This window comes from Scyliorhinus canicula, chromosome 9 (assembly GCF_902713615.1).
Source record: "Scyliorhinus canicula chromosome 9, sScyCan1.1, whole genome shotgun sequence".
Lineage (NCBI taxonomy): Eukaryota > Metazoa > Chordata > Chondrichthyes > Carcharhiniformes > Scyliorhinidae > Scyliorhinus > Scyliorhinus canicula.
In genome coordinates this window covers 22662886-22679189 of record NC_052154.1, presented here as the reverse complement: position 1 = coordinate 22679189, position 16304 = coordinate 22662886, and the positions used below count along the sequence as shown (strand labels likewise).

Below are 16304 nucleotides of genomic sequence, written 5' to 3'. Positions count from 1 at the left end.
AAAGATTCAAATTTCTCGACAGGCTCAGGGCCTAGCCCGATGAGTTCAGTAAAGTGTATGCCTGAACGTTATTGGTTTTGTCTGATAGGCTGGCATCACAGTAAATACGGCACACTCTTTCAAACCTTTCCGAGTTGTCCTCAATGTTTTCGTCGACCATGAGCGGGTCGATGGGGCAAAGTCCCTGTGCCATTCTGCCAACTCCTGACGCCAATGTAGAAGTTCTGGGTTCCGATGAGTGTCAACCAAGAACTTAGAATGGGGAAGTTATTGAATATTCTGAGCAGCTCCTACATGCTGTGTGTGTCTGCCCCTGCTCTGCGGAGAACTGCCACACCACTGACACATGTCCAAAGATGTGCAGGTTAGGTGGATTGTCCATGCTAAATTGCCCCTTCGTGTCCATACTGACTCTGTCTGATCCTGCCACTGTTTTCCAAGTGCTCTGCTGTTAAATCTTTTGATGTGGAGATGCTGGCGTTGGACTGGGGTGAGCACAGTAAGAAGTCTTACAACACCAGGTTAAAGTCCAACATGTTTGCATTCACCTGAGGAAGGAGCAGTGCTCCGAAAGCTAGGTTTTGAAACAAACATTTTGGACTTTAACCTGGTGTTGTCAGACTTCTTACTGTTAAATCTTTTACAATGGATTCTAGAATTTTCCCACCTACCAATCAGGCTGGATGGCTCCCTGTTTTCTCTCTTTTTAAATGGTGGGGTTACATTAGCTATCGTCCAATCCGTAGGAATTGTTCCACACTCTTATCGAATTCTTGGAGATGACCACCAATGCATCCACTATTTTGAGGGCCACTTCTTTAAGTACTCTGGGATGCAGATTATCAGGCTGTGGGAATTTATTGGCATCAATCCCATCAATTTCCCCAAAACCATGTGCGGGATTCCCCCAACGGGAGACTAAGTGCCGACGCCGGAGTGAAAACCGGAGTGTTTCACTCCGGCGTCGGAGGCCGCTCCTCACCCCCTATTCTCCCACCCCGGGGGGCTAGGAGCAGCGCCGCGTCTTTTACGTGCGTAAAAGCGGCGGCGCTTAAATTACGTGGCCAGCGCCGCGTAAATGATGTCACCCGCGCATGCCCAGGTTGGCCGGCGCCAACCCGCGCATGCGCGGTTGCCGGCCCCTCCGCGGGCGCCCCACAAGACATGTCGGAGTGATCTTGCGGGGCGGCGGAGGAAATGAGTGCATCTCTCAGAGAGGCCGGCCCGATTGTGGGCCAGACTCCTGTTGAGCGCCCCCCCCCCCCCCCCCCCGGTGCTCGATCCCCCCCCCACAGGCTACCCCCGCAGCGTTCGTGCGCTGTTCATGCCAGCAGAGACCAGGTGTGGTTGGCGCTGGCGTGAACACGTCGTATTAGGCAGGCTGCTCGGCCAATCCAGGCCGGAGAATCGCCGGTCGCCCATTACAAATGGCGAGCGCCGATTCTCCGAACAGCCTGCCGTAAATCTCGGCGCGCCGGTTTGGGGGCGGGGGGGGAGGGAGAATCATGTGCGGTTGCCGGGGCGGCGTGGCGCGACTCACCCCCGCGATTCTCCCCCCCCCCTACCGCCGTGGGGGGGGGGGGGGGGGGGAGAATTGCGCCCCATATCCCAACTAATATCAATTTCCTTCAGTTCCTCCCTCTCACTAAACCTTATGTTCTCCAACATTTCTGGTACGTTATTTGTCTTCTCTATTGTGAAGATAAAATGAAGTATGTATTTAGTTGGTCAGATTTTTTTGTTCCCTATTATAAATTCCCCTGTTTCTGACTGTAAGAAGACATTTGTCTTCATCAATCTTTTTCTCCTCACATGCCAATAGATGTTTTTACAGTCAGTTTTTATGTTCCCTGTAGACCTCCTCTTGTACTCTATTCCCCCCTGCTTATTCAAGCCCTTTGTCCCCCTTTGCTGATTTCTAAACTGCTCTAAATATTCAGGTCTGCTGTTTTTTCTGGCCAATTTGTATGTCTACAAATTTGTATGCCTGCAAACAATGGTACTTCCCAGGAACTTCATAAAACAACGTTTGACACTGAACAACATATATTAGGTCAGATGACCAAAAGCTTGGTCGAAGAGTTGGGCTTTAAATAGTGTCTTAAAGGATGAAGGCTAGATAGAAAGTCGGAAAATGGAGGGAGGGTATTCAAGAGATTGGGGCCTAAGCAACTGAAATCACAGCCACCATTGGTGAAACAATTATAACTGGGAATGCACAAGAATTAGAGGAGCACAGATTTCTCAGAGGGTAATGGGGCTGGAGGAGATCACAAAGACAGGGAGCATCAAGACAATGGAAGGATTTGAAAGCGTGTAAAATCAAGGGGGCATAGAATGAGGGATTACCATTCGAAGAAAGTTAAGGCAGTTAGAAGTAACTATTACATACAGAGTGATTTGTTTTTTTAACCACAAGTGGAAATTGAAGGGAAACCTGTAACATCATTCAAAAGGGAACTGGGTAAATATTTTTAAAGGAAGCATGTGAAACAATGGAGGGAAATGGGCAGAAAATAGATTTAAAGCAGGTAACTCCAATTAAACAACTGGCACTAACACAGATACAATTGCCCCGTCAGTTTCCATTCGTGCAATAGGTTCTGTGATCCTATCAGTACGTATTTCACTTGTTCATAAGTAGCCAGAAAGCAAATCAGGCCACAGTTAATCAAACCACCCTAATATGTGGTTGCATTTATTTTCATTGCTTCACTTGTCTTTTTTATTGCTGAGGGACAGGAAATGAGATTTCATTATTTATTGCTTCTCAATGCTCTGCTTTAATCATAACTTAATTGTTAAGTTTGTTCCAGCCTGCAACTGCACGGTGGCACTTAGCACCGCTGCCTCACAGCACCAGGGACCCGGGTTCAATTCCGGCCGTGGGTGAATGTCTCTGTGGAGTTTGCACATTCCTCCCATGGTTTCCTCCTGGTGGTTTGGTTTCCTCCCACAGTCCCAAGATATGCAGGTGAGGTGGATCGGCCATGCTAAATTGACCTTAGTGTCCAAACCGTGAGGTGAGGTTACTGAGGTTCGGGGATAGGATGGGGCGTTGGCCAAGGTAGGGTACTCTTTCCAAGTGTCGGTGCAGAGTCGATAGGCTGAACATCATCCTTCTGAACTGTAGAAATTATACGATTCTAACTGAATGAATAAAAACTTGCAAACAGGGAATGGTTCACACATCCCAAACATCTCCTTGTTTCAGTCAATAAGAAATCTGGTTATGATATTGCAAGAATTTTACATGGTAATAAGCAACTGAAAAATTTTGGGTGTTATCCAATCACCACGCTGCACCTGAAAAGCAGAGCGCCACGGCGAGCATGGCCAATAAATGCCGGGAGATCCCACTCCCGGGATTTACCCAGCTCGCAACGCCTCATCAGATCCAACGCGATCTCGCAAGACCTGCGATGTAAATCCTGCCCATTGTGGGCGGGATCACTTTTTTGGCAAATCTGCATCTTAAAGCGAGACAGTTAGTCTCACTTTAATGTGCAGATCTCTGAGGTACCTGAAGCTTTGGGATTTATCCCCTTTGCCCCTGAGACCTTGGGCGAGTGCTGTTTGGTAATGGTCTCCAAAAACGCTCCAAGTGGTTGGACCGTGCCACATCACCTGTCCCGCGTGGAAAAATGTTTGAAGAAAAACACCTTTGACCACAAGGCAATGAAGCAGTGGCCAGCACGTAATGTCCTCGAGGCCCTCAGGGAAAAGGAGACTGTGGAGGACATCGGATGGTTCCCTGAGCAAACTGTCAGAGTCATCTGGCAGAACGCCTCATCACCAGAACTTACAAACAAGCACCAAGACCTAGCTTGGCTGGTGGTGAGAAGGACCCTCCCCGTCAGATTCTTCATGTACATCCTAAGGCTCAGGACCGTTGCACACTGCGCTCGGAGTGGCTGTGGGGGAAATGAAACGGTCACCCACCTCCTTGTGGAATGTGCCTTTGCAAAGAAGGTCTGGAGAGAGATGCAGTGGTATTTGTCAAGGTTCATCCCGAGCAGCTCTGTGACACAGGTCTCTATGCTCTACGGACTGTTTCCAGGGACACACACCGAGACAAACATCAACTGCTGCTGGAAGGTCATCAACTCGGTGAAAGACGCTCTTTGGTCTGCCCGAAACTTGCTGATCTTCCAGTACAAAGAGTTGTAAAAAAAAACTGATCTCCAAAAACCGGGACCAGATGGAACAACGGATCGGAGGCCAGCGGCTGCATGCCCTTTGGGTAGGCTGGCACTGCTGGTGCCACCTGGGTACCCTGACAGTGCTAGCCTGGCAGTACCCAGGTGGCACTGCCAGCTTGCAGAGCACTTCCAGGATCCCCGGTGTACTCAGTGGACTATGTGCACCCTCAGTCGAGTGCCCCCCACTGAGACCACTTTTTCAATGTGAGAGGCGCTGTACAGCCATGTGTGTCTTGGTGCTGCCAGTGCCGGAAAACACGTGGCTAAAAACGCTTGCTATGGGATTTTGTTCCCAATTAGTTGGATCGTGCCCAATAATGACTGAATCTTTATAAATTCTTGTCTGGGCTCCTATTGTATATTCTAACTAATTGCAGTAACACATAAAATGGTAAGTCTGAGGTATTGTTTTAGTTTAGGTACAGGTAGTACAACAGCGATGGAATACCACAAATAAACTGCATTGTAATACCCTCACAAGACCCACGGGGACACCTCACTTGATCTCCACATGGGAGGCATGGAGTACGAGCTCCCTCGCTCGTGGACAGAGGCCTGTCCAGCTGGAGCTAGTAAATCCACCTAATAAAAGCCAGTCTGGACTGGGACTGGCGCGATCAGTAGTCCCAGTTGGGACCTTTGAATGGTAAGCCACATTGTGGCCTCTACTTTGTGTTGGTTTATTAAATACCGTTTAACTTAACTTCTCGGGCCTACTGCGCTGTTAGCATAGAATGTGTATAGCACGGTAGCATGGTGGTTAGCATAAATGCTTCACAGCTCCAGGGTTCCAGGTTTGGTTCCCGGCTGGGTCACTGTCTGTGCGGAGTCTGCACGTCCTCCCCGTGTGTGCGTGGGTTTCCTCCGGGTGCTCCGGTTTCCTCCCACAGTCTAAAGATGTGCGGGTTAGGTGGATTGGCCATGCTAAATTACCCGTAGTGTCCTGAAAAAAAGGTACGGTTAAGGGGGGAGGTTGTTGGGTTACAGGTATAGGGTGGATACGTGGATTTGAGAAGGGTGATCATTGCTCATCACAACATCGAGGGCCGAAGGGCCTGTTCTGTGCTGTACTGTTCTATGTTCTATGTATAGTGCAGAAGGAGGCCTTTCGGCCCATGAAGTCTATACCGGCCCTGGAAAGAGCACTCTACTTAAGCCCACACCTCCACCCAACCCCGTAATCCAGTAACCCCACCTAAGCTTTTATGTACACTATGGGGCAATTTATCAGGGCCAATCCACCTAACCTGCACATCTTTGGACTGTGAAAGGAAACCGGAGCACCCAGAGGAAACCCACGCAGACTGGGGGAGAAATCCATACAGCTTATGGTTTATTTGTGGTATTCCATCGCTGTTGTCCTACCTGGAGCTGTGAGGCAGCAGTGCTAGCCACTCTGCCGTTATATGCACATACAGGTAAAAGAAGCATCAAGGCTACAAAATAACAAGGTCGTCTTCTGCCCTGAAGATTGAGTAGATTGTTTAATTATCATGGAGAGTGACAACAGAAGCAAGTTAGAAACATTTGGTCTAATTTGAAACTTACTGCCTTCTTGCTTAGTGTGCTGTCCTATTTTGAATGAGTTAAATATCGAACGAGACTTGCAGCACAGCTATGTACTCATTATAGTGATTGACTCCACATGCAGCTTTTCCCTTCATTGCGCAGTCAATTAATTACTATAGTAATCCAATTAAAAATAATTAGCCACATCATGTACATTATTTGCGAACAATTGAGAACAAAAATTAAGAAAGCCCCACCACCTGTGTGGGAGGAAAATTGCCAGAAGTGTCAAAACTTAGCTTCAAAGACTTATTAAGATCTAAAAGAAACAGTGTTTTGAAGGAAAAGGTTTTGTCACTAATATAATGTCACACATTTTAATTTAATGAGCGGGTAACTGAAAACATAAATGTTGTCTCAGTTTAATTTGGGACCCAGTTTGTATGAGGATCGTAGACATCTAGCACACAATTGTCACATATTGGCAGCACGGTGGCACAGTGGGTTAGCACTGCAGCCTCACAGCGCTGAGGTCCCAGGTTCGATCCCAGCTCTGGGTCACTGTCTGTCTGGAGTTTCGCCCCACAACCCAAAGATGTGCAGGTTAGATGGATTGAACACGCTAAATTGCCCCTTAATTGGAAAAATGGAATTGGGTACTCTAAATTTGAAAAAATAATAATAATTGTCACATATTATTGCTGGCCCCCTGTAGAATTTGGGCTGTGGCGTGGAATCGTGTTAGTTTTTATTTGTAGCCTGCTTAAATAAGATTATAGTATTCCATCACTCGACCAAAGTTGCCAACTGTGAAAATTCCTACTTCAGTGTCACATTCTTTACCAACCGACATTGATAGCATAGTTCAGATAAAAGAATATTTGAGGATCTGTTAGATTCTGGACTGAAGACAGCTTGATAACTGTCTGTTGATGACAACTGGGGCTGTTTAGCACAGGGCTAAATCACTGGCTTTGAAAGCAGACGAAGGCAGGCCAGCAGCCCGGTTCAATTCCCGTAACAGCCTCCCCGAACACGCGCCGGAATGTGGCGACTAGGGGCTTTTCACAGTAACTTCATTTGAGGCCTACTTGTGACAATAATCGATTTTCATTTCATTCATTTCATTGATGTACTTATACAAGAATGTATGGAGGGCTGATCAAGATTTGTGGGCACCAAAAGTAGCGCACAAACTTTCAAACGTCTTGTTTAATTCTGTCTCTGAGATGCCTTTTGAACTGGGACGGTATAAATGTAAGAAATTGTGGCATTAGCAAAATAAATGTCACTTTTAATGACATCTGCTAGGTTGCTGATGAAGATGGGAACCAAGCTGGGACCAGCCATCCTTTACGAGAGATGCCTGTGTAGGTGTTGCAACAGAAAAACAGATGTCTATTTATCATGTCTTCACCCTGTCATAATCTAATTCAGCAGTTCATCAAATGCACTACGGGATTCCAGCTTTGTTATTAGTTTGGGTAAAATACCCCAGTGAATTTTTCAGATATATTAATGGCTGCTGCTGTGCTGGACATTGAAAGAATGTCTCCATTTCTGCAGCATGAGACCAAGAGACAGTGTGCTCCAAAGACGAATGAAGGGCGGCGCAGTGGTTGGCATTGCTGTCTCACAGCGCCAGGGACCCGGGTTCAATTCCGGCCTCAGGTGACTGTCTGTGCAGAGTCTGCAAGTTCTCCCTGTGTATGCCTGGGTTTCCTCCCACAGTCCAAAAATGTACAGGTTAGGTGGATTGGCCATGCTAAATTGCCCCTTAGACCTGACCCTAGGTAGGGTGCTCCTTCAGAGGGTTGGTACTGACTCGATGGGCAGAATGTCCTCCTTCTGCACTGTAGGGATTTTATGATTCTATGATCACCAGGATGGTAGTAGCTGCGATTAAGGTGAAACTTAGTTGCTATAATTCCACAGTTGGATGCTGTATATTTCGCAGTCAGGGCTTAACTTTAATTCCTTTTACATGAGTAGCAAGTCATTGAGTCTACTCTGAGGGTTCATAACCTTATTCAACAGAAATGTACACTGGAGAAATTGACTCAGAAGTTAGCACATCCAATTCATGTTAGGTACAACATGTGGAATGAACAAAAATCATTTGAACTGAAATTCAAACCCACATTGGGCAGGCAGAAATGGAAGTGTGCGAGGTCCTACCCCATTCCTAATTGGATCGATTTTCAAAAGGCGGGGCGCAAACCCACACGCAGCAGTCCAGTCGTTGGCTCCATCCATTGTGGGCTGTTAGAGTCTCAATCACTGCCTCAAAAGGGAAAATCCGGCCCATCTCAGTCTTTTTTTCTTTATTCTTTTATGGGATGTGGGTGTCACTAGCAAGGCCATTATTTATTGGTCTAGAATCGCATGTAGGCCGGACCATGTAAGGATGGCAGATTTGTCCTTCCCAAAAGGACACTAGTAAATCAGACATTTATTTTGCAACAATCACTGATAGCTTCATGATCGTCATTGCTGGAAATATTTTACAATTCCAGATTTTATTAATTGAATATAAAATCCACCAGCTACCATGGTGGCATTTGAACCCATGTCCCCGGATCATTAACCTGGGTCTCTGAATTATCAGTCCAGTGACATGACCAAAATGCCACCTCCCTGACACATCACCCTCTCCCCCGTCTTAGCATTCTTATCTTTGTTTTAAAATCCCTCCATGGCCTTGTCTCTCAGTACCCTCCAACAGCCCTCCCAAAATTCAACATGCCTCGGCTCTGACTCTTTCCTGAACCTCTTTGTTGCTCTGAATCTTTCACCTTAAACTCTACCTCTTTGACCAAACTTTAGTTGATCTTAGCCTAATATCACCCTTAATGTAGTTCAGTGCCAAACTCTTCTTGATGACACTCAAGTGCCTTGGGACATTTTACTGCACAGCCCATTTCGGCCGGACCTTATCCAATCATACTGATTATAGGTTACATACATTAGATATATATAGATTTGACATTACGTAAAGTGGCTTGGTATCTTAGAAGCCCCTGACTTCATGAAGAAGTCACTCATACTGACGGTTAAAGTTATGTCTCCTCCCTGCACCTGGAGACCTTGAGCTGGAGAGGATACATAATACTCGCTGTCCTGTGGAGCTGTTATCAGTAGCTGGTAAAGTTCTCCCAGGTCTGTTTCAATCATTCTTGTCCCCTGACCAACTCTGCTGTCTGTAATTAAATGATGTTGTTTATACCAGTTTGTAACTTAACCCTAATGATTGTTCAGGAATGTGGCTAGTTCATCTAAAAGCCATTTTGTGTCTTTCAGTATTGCTCGCTCAGCTAACAGCCATTTTGTGTCCTTTCTGATATTAGTAATTCTTAGGTTATAAAATCACAAGCATTGTTTATACACTATCTATTCCTACAAAGTGCCTCTTATACAAGCTTCTAAGCCAATGGGTACCTTTTGTCTAAAAACCTTCTTTCTAAATCTGACTTCAACAGGGATAATAGGTCCTCCGGTTGGGGTCCGATGGTTCCTTACCTCTGCGGCGTCCGCAAGCCTCCGCTTGTGTGACCGATTTGCATGGGGAGTTGGAGAATGGATAATCCCTTGGAGGGAGTGGGAGATGTTGATTTCTACTCACTTGTGCTGCCCGGTGTAGGTCGTTGACCTTCTTATGGCACTGGAGGCCAGTCCTCCTGGTCACACTCCCCAAGCTCACAGCTGCAGCTGCCTCATCTCAGGCAGCACTGGCTGCCTTGTGGCGGACTCTCCTGGACCCTCGGGGGAACAGGACATCTCTCTTGGCCTCCACAACGCTTTGCAGCCTCCCCAGGTCAGTGTGCCCGAATGTTGGGGCTGGTCTCCTCGCCACCATTATTGTGAGCTAACTGGGGTTGGCTGAGCACTGGCAGTTTAAGCACTGCTCAACCTTGTTAGCGGGGGGCTGGCGAGCGTGGTCCCGGCGAATCAGCTGGCGAGCTTTCATTTGCGCCGAGAAGCCCGTGGGGCCTCGTTCAGTGGACCAATTAACGTTGAATTGCGTTGCTAGCCTTGCTGGGCTGAGTGCCGGGAAGCTCGCGAGAATTCCTGCTCGCTGCCACACTTAGGCATTTTTCCAGAGAATCGTGCCCAAGGATTGAGCCAGTTTAACAGTGCAATGATCCAAACTCTCCTCAATCACATTGCAAACAGGTAGCTGGTTGCTGACGAGAGTAAATATGGCACATCAATATTTCCTGATTTGTCATTCCACTGTTGCATCACAGTTCAGGATGAGTACTTTCACATAAACATGTTCATGTGCTCATTATTAGTACTACAGTGGAATTTCAACATCATAGAATTTACAGTGCAGAAGGAGGCCATTCAACCCATCGAGTCTGCACCGGCCCTTGGAAAGAGCACTAAGCCCACACCTCCACCCTACCTAGGGTCAGGTCCCCACCCCATCCCTGTAACCTAGTAACAGGACACTAAGGGGCAATTTAGCATGGCCAATCCACCTAACCTGCACATCTTTGGACTGTGGGAAGAAACCGGAGCACCCGGAGAAAACCCACGCAGACACAGTGACCCAAGCCAGGAATCGAACCCGGGACCCTGAAGCTGTGAAGCAACAGTGCTAACTACTGTGCTATTAGTTTCTTTAAATGGGTTAAATTTCAGAGACGGAAATTTCAGCTGAATGTGCGGAGCATTAATTTGCTAGTGCATCACAGTGTGATGTTAAATAGTGCAGATTCTCTTATTACTTTTGGCATGTTAAGACTGTTCAGCAGCAATATTAGATCTGACCAAATCAAATTAATATGCTCAAGACTTGATTTAGAATAGTCACAGTCTATTTGCATAGTGATTTGATCAACAAATTATTGCACTGAGATGATTGGAGAGTAATGTAATATTAGATGACCAAGGAAGTTATATGAGACTGTGATCTTGTATATTAACCTTATTCTCAATTGCAGCAAATGTAAATGGATGTGCAGATAGTTTTAAAAAATTATAATTCATGTCAATCTCAAATAATCTGGTTAACTCCAATGCAAATATTTCTTTACACAGTAAAATCTAATTACTGTACTTTCTGTGTTATGTGTCTAGAATCTAGGGTGAACTATTATTCCATGAACTGTATGCGAGAATGAATAGAGTAATCGTACATTAACCTATCAACTTCTCACATCCTGCCTTATTCAATATCTATTGCTGCTGATAGCTTTGCTATGCTTTAAAGGACTTCTTGCCTCTCCATAAATGTAATTATAATGCAAATTTTAGATAAAATTAATACCCTTAAATGTGTGAAATCAAAGATGGCAAGTTATATATAGTGAACTTTAGAGTGTGTGTGATTTCAGAGGGTATAGTCTTCATACAGAAACTTCTATTTAAGGCTCAGTACTTTCAAATATTCCACTCGTTTTTGTTTGTCTATAAAGGAAAATGTGGAGAGCTTTAGTAGAAGGACTATTGAGTTAAAAACACAGTTCAATGTTCTTCTGGTGGAGCTATTTAAACCCAAAGGACAAGAATGCAAGGTAACTTGCACTATTTTGAAATTAGTAGTCATTCTAAACCAGATGGAAGACTGAAGGAAAAGCTGAGAACAAACATGCAGTTTACTGATTCTTATGTGAATTTTCTTATGTGCAGAATTCTATTTGCTGCAACTGTTTTATTCTGAATATCTGATAATGTTACAATTACTTTGTAAGCGTGATGATGGAATTGGCATTCTGGAGGTATACTGTATCAGTCTGCACATATATGGAAATAGGACAATCAAATCAGAATTGTACAAAATATTTTATTCAAGTTGTATTAACTGACTACTCCAAATATTTGAAATTACCTGAGAAATATATTCTTAATTTGAACTAAATTAAGGGTCTATTAATATCATGTCTATGCTGTTAAGGACACATTGAGGTCAATTTTCAACAGAACTCTTAGTATCCTAACTCAGAGCTTTACCTTAGTGACCTGACAATGAAGCTGATTACCACTTAGTGCATTAAACTGACCCTGAATAACCTTGCCACACAGAACGCTGTCACTGCAGTCTCTCTGGACATGATAAACTGAACATACTGGGATGATTGACATTTTTCTTTTATAAGACCTAATCCCAAAATGTTCATACTTTGCTGTACCTTCAAGGTTGAATCCAGCACCTTCAGGGCACACAGAAATTACTTTCCAAAATAGAGAAGTTAATCTATCTAATATTATTATGTGGTGAAAAGGGGCAATCGAGTGAGAAATAAGTAATCTTGCCAAAATCAGTATCTGTGTCCAGGGAACTGTTCAAAATATTTCAAGATTATTTCCTTTTTGACAATTGAAAGTGAATGTTCCTGCCTGGTACTGATCGGATTTGGATAACACTGGCGGGAATTCTCCGCTCGTCGGTATTCCCGCTGGCACCTCAGCCCTCTGCCAGCAGATTTTGCGGCCTTGTGGGGTGGTTCCAATGGGAAATCCCATTGACAAGCGGTGGGAAGATAGAATCCCGCCGCTAGCGAATGGCGCGTGGCCGAGAAACATGAAAATCCCGCCCACTGTATGTTTGTCTTTTATTTTTAAAAAAATAGATATTCTCTAAAAGATGAATATTTCTGATCAAGTGGATATTGGAACATTTTGTTTTAAAAATTCTTCATATAATGCTCCTTTAAAATGTTCCAGGCTATGAAAAAAAAAATTAGAACATAGAACATATAGTGCAGAAGGAGGCCATTCGGCCCATCGAGTCTGCACCGACCCACTTAAGCCCTCACATCCACCCTATCCCCGCAACCCAATAACCATTCCCAACCTTTTTGGTCACTAAGCGCAATTTATCATGGCCAATCCACCTAATCTGCACATCGTTGGACCGTGGGAGGAAACCGGAGCACCCGGAGGAAACCCGCGCAAACACGGGGAGAACGTGCAGACTCCGCACAGAGAGTGACCCAGCGGGGAATCGAACCTGGGACCCTTGCGCTGTGAAGCCACAGTGATATACACCCGTGCTACCGTGCTGTCCAAATATATTTGGAAATATTTGGAAATTTGGAAATATATTTGCTGCAACTGTTTTATTCTGAATATCTGATGATGTTACAATTACTTTGTAAGCGTGATGATGGAATTGACATTCTAAAGGTATACTGTACCAGTCTGCACATTTATGGAAATTGGACAATCAAATCAGAATTGTTCAAAATATTTTATTCAAGTTGCATTCATTGACTATTCCAAATATTTGAAATTACCTGAGAAATATATTCTTAATTTTAACTAAATTAAGGGACTATTAATATCATGGGCAGGATTCTCCCCTACCCAGTGGGGTGGGCCGTACCAGCGCTGAGGGGTGGCATGAACCAATGTGCCGTTTGGCCGCCCGGAAGGTGTGGAATCCTCCGCACCTTCAGGGGCTAGGCCGGTGCCGGCAGGGTTGGCGCCGTGCCAACCGGCGCGAGTTGGCAAATGCGCGGTAGTGCCAGCGTGTGCTGGCGTCATCCCCGCACATACGGCGGGTGGTTCTTCTCCACGCCGGCCATGGCGGACTGTTACACCGGCCGGCACGGAGGGAAAGAGTGCCCCCACAGCACAGGCCCGCCCGCGGATCAGTGGGCCCTGATCGTGACCAGGCCACCGTTTCCCCCCCCTCCCTCCCCCCCACGTCCCCCCCCGAGCACTCCACAGGCTGCCCGCAGAGCCAGGTCCCGCCGGTATGGACCTGGTGCATTGTACGCCGGCAGGACCCGCTGAAAACGGGCGGCCACTTGGCCCATCGCAGGCCGGAGAATAGCCGGGGAGGGGGGTGGGGGCCGCTGCCAACGGCCCCAGACCGGCATGGCGCGAAAATAGGCGGCGGAGAATCTGGCAGCTGGCTTCGGGGCGGGATTCACGCCGCCCCCCCCCCCCCCCCCCCGGCGATTCTCCAGCCCGGCGAGGGGTCGGAGAATACCACCCACATGTCTGTGCCTTTAAGGTCTGCTCTCAGCAGAGAGCCATAGACTTAGGAAGTGCGTTTTAGAGAATTGAAGCTACATTGCAACCTGCATTTGCACTGAGAAGAAGCTATTGTGGAAAGCACCCATAATTCACACCCTGCAGTAAATCTAAATACAGGGTTTGAATGGTGATATCGATTACTGCGGTAACAGTAGACAAACAGTTAAACTGCTGGACTAGCGACCCTTTAAGGTCATGATAACTTGCGTGAATAATTTTGTGGGCTAGTATGCAAAATTCTAACTGGTTTATGATGGTTTTTCAGGGAAGGAAACATGCTGTCCCTATTTTGTCTGGCCTTCTAACCTGACAATATGGACGCATTTCTCCTGAATGAAGACTATGTGCTCCTGCCGCCGGGAAACCCGCTGGTGCTGGGAATGAACCTGATGCGCAATGGCACTTAGAATTTGCTTTTACCAATATCGGGGTACAATCCCTGACCTCTCCCGCAGCCTGAACGCTATATGTGAGGGTCACATATATGTCACATCCCCTCCTCTCCATTCTCCAACACCCACATTGGGCAATCTCGGCCTGATCATGCACGAGGGGCTAGTTTAGCACAGTGGGCTAAACAGCTGGCTTGTAATGCAGAACAAGGCCAGCGGCGTAGGTTCAATTCCTGTACCGGCCTCCCTGAATAGGCACCGGAATGTGGCGACTAGGGGCTTTTCACAGTAACTTCATTGAAGCCCACTTGTGGCAATAAATGATTATATTATTCACAACACTCGAGGCTCGACACCATCCAGGACAAAGCAGCCCGCTTAATTGCTCCCCCTTCCACAAAAATTCAAACCGTCCACCACCGACGAACAAAGGCAGCCGTATGTACCATCTACAAGATGCACTGCAGTAACTCACCAAGATTCTTTAGACATCACCTTCCAAACCCACGACCACTACCATCTAGAAGGAGAAGAGCAGCAAATAACTGGAAACCCCACCACTTGGAAGTTCCCCTCAAATCACTCACGGCCCTGACTTGGAAATATATCACCGTTCCTTCACTGTCGCTGGGGCAACAACCTGGGACTCCCTCCCTAACAGCACAGTGGATGTACCTACACCTCAAGGACTGTAGCGGTTCAAGAAGCTAACTCACCACCACCTTCTGAAGGGCAACTATGGTTGGGCAATAAATGCTGGCCTACCCAGCGATGCCCAAATCCCGTAAATGAATAAAAATAAATAAATAAATAGAGAGCATATATTACAAATAATGCTAATGTTTTCTACTTCAGTTACAAATGCATAGGTTTCTTTATAAGCATGTACTTCTGGGAGATCGGATTAGCCGCATATTGGAGCCTGGGAGCCGGTTTGGGATACTAAAGGCCCTGAGTTTAGAGCAACTTGTGCCCTGAGTCTCATCAGCATATTTCGATGAGGTGTGGATGCCATTTGGGCATTCCAAGGTAGCTTGTGGGTTTGAAAATGACTAATTTGGGCGGCCTTTCTTCACTGACAATAACTCTTAAGGCGGCACGGTAGCATAGTTGCTTCACAGCTCCAGGGTCCCAGGTTCAATTCCCGGCTTGGGTCACTGTCTGTGCAGCGTCTGCACGTTCTCCCCGTATCTGCGTGGGTTTCCTCTGGGTGCTCCGGTTTCCTCCCACAGTCCAAAGATGTGCAGGTTAGGTGGATTGGCCATGCTAAATTGTCCTTAGTGTCCAAAAAGGTTAGGTGGGGTTACTGGGTTACAGGGATAGGGTGGAGGAGTGCTTGGGTAGGGTGCTCTTTCCAAGGGCTGGTGCAGACCCGATGGGCCGAATGGCCTCCTGCTGCACTGTAAATTCTACGATTCTAAACCCCGAGAAAGAAAAGAGAATGTAAAGGGACTGACAGGACCCAACAGCACTTAAATCAAAAAGGACCACATAAACTAAATAATGGCACCCGATGATATGTTACACTTTTCAATGATTCTTTAATGAGAGAATCCTATTTATAAACATGCAAACACCTTTTCTATTACAGTATAACTTGGAAAATCCTTGTGCTCTATCCTCAGGTGTTCCTGTTGCCACTGGCACTGGTACCTTGATCATCAGTATGCTGGACGTGAATGACAACCCGCCCTCAGTTTTTCCAACTACAGCAAAGTTCTGTGAGGATTCGAAAGATCTCAACGTCGCTATCTTGGGGGCAACAGACAAAGATCTCCATCCTAATGCAGATCCATTCAAATTTCAGTTGGGAAAGCAGCCTGGAATTGAAAAAACCTGGAAGGTCACCCAAGTAAACAGTAAGAGACTTTTGTTTTGATTTCTGAAGAAGTGGTCGATGAATCTCTCAGTATGGTGTTGTGTATTGTGTTTTTAGTAATGATATAAAGGCACTAATCACTCATAAGCGATTATGTATATAGGTTGTGGGCTCAGTTATTTGCACATGGCGCAGTGCTGTGTGTGTGTGCTATGCTCAAAGCAAATGTGAAACTAAGACTGGATCACAGACAACTCTTTCCTTCCAGTGATGCCGTGCTTTTATTCCTGAAAGGCATATTACAACAGTGCGATGTTCCAATCCTCTGATAGTGTGCAGTACCGAGGAAAAGGATTGAGATTGCTGCTTGCAGTGCTTGACACACTTTCC

General features: G+C 46.1%; 1 protein-coding gene across 3 annotated transcripts in view; it reads left to right on the top strand.

Annotated features, from left to right (window-relative positions):
- cdh13 (cadherin 13, H-cadherin (heart)) overlaps positions 1–16304 on the top strand; it is a 1126050-nt gene that overhangs the window by 1086292 nt on the left and 23454 nt on the right. For all 3 annotated transcript variants that reach the window (XM_038806328.1, XM_038806329.1, XM_038806331.1), the window contains one exon: positions 15721–15954. In XM_038806328.1, coding sequence (XP_038662256.1) covers positions 15721–15954 — 234 coding nt within the window. The remainder of the gene's footprint in view (positions 1–15720; positions 15955–16304) is intronic.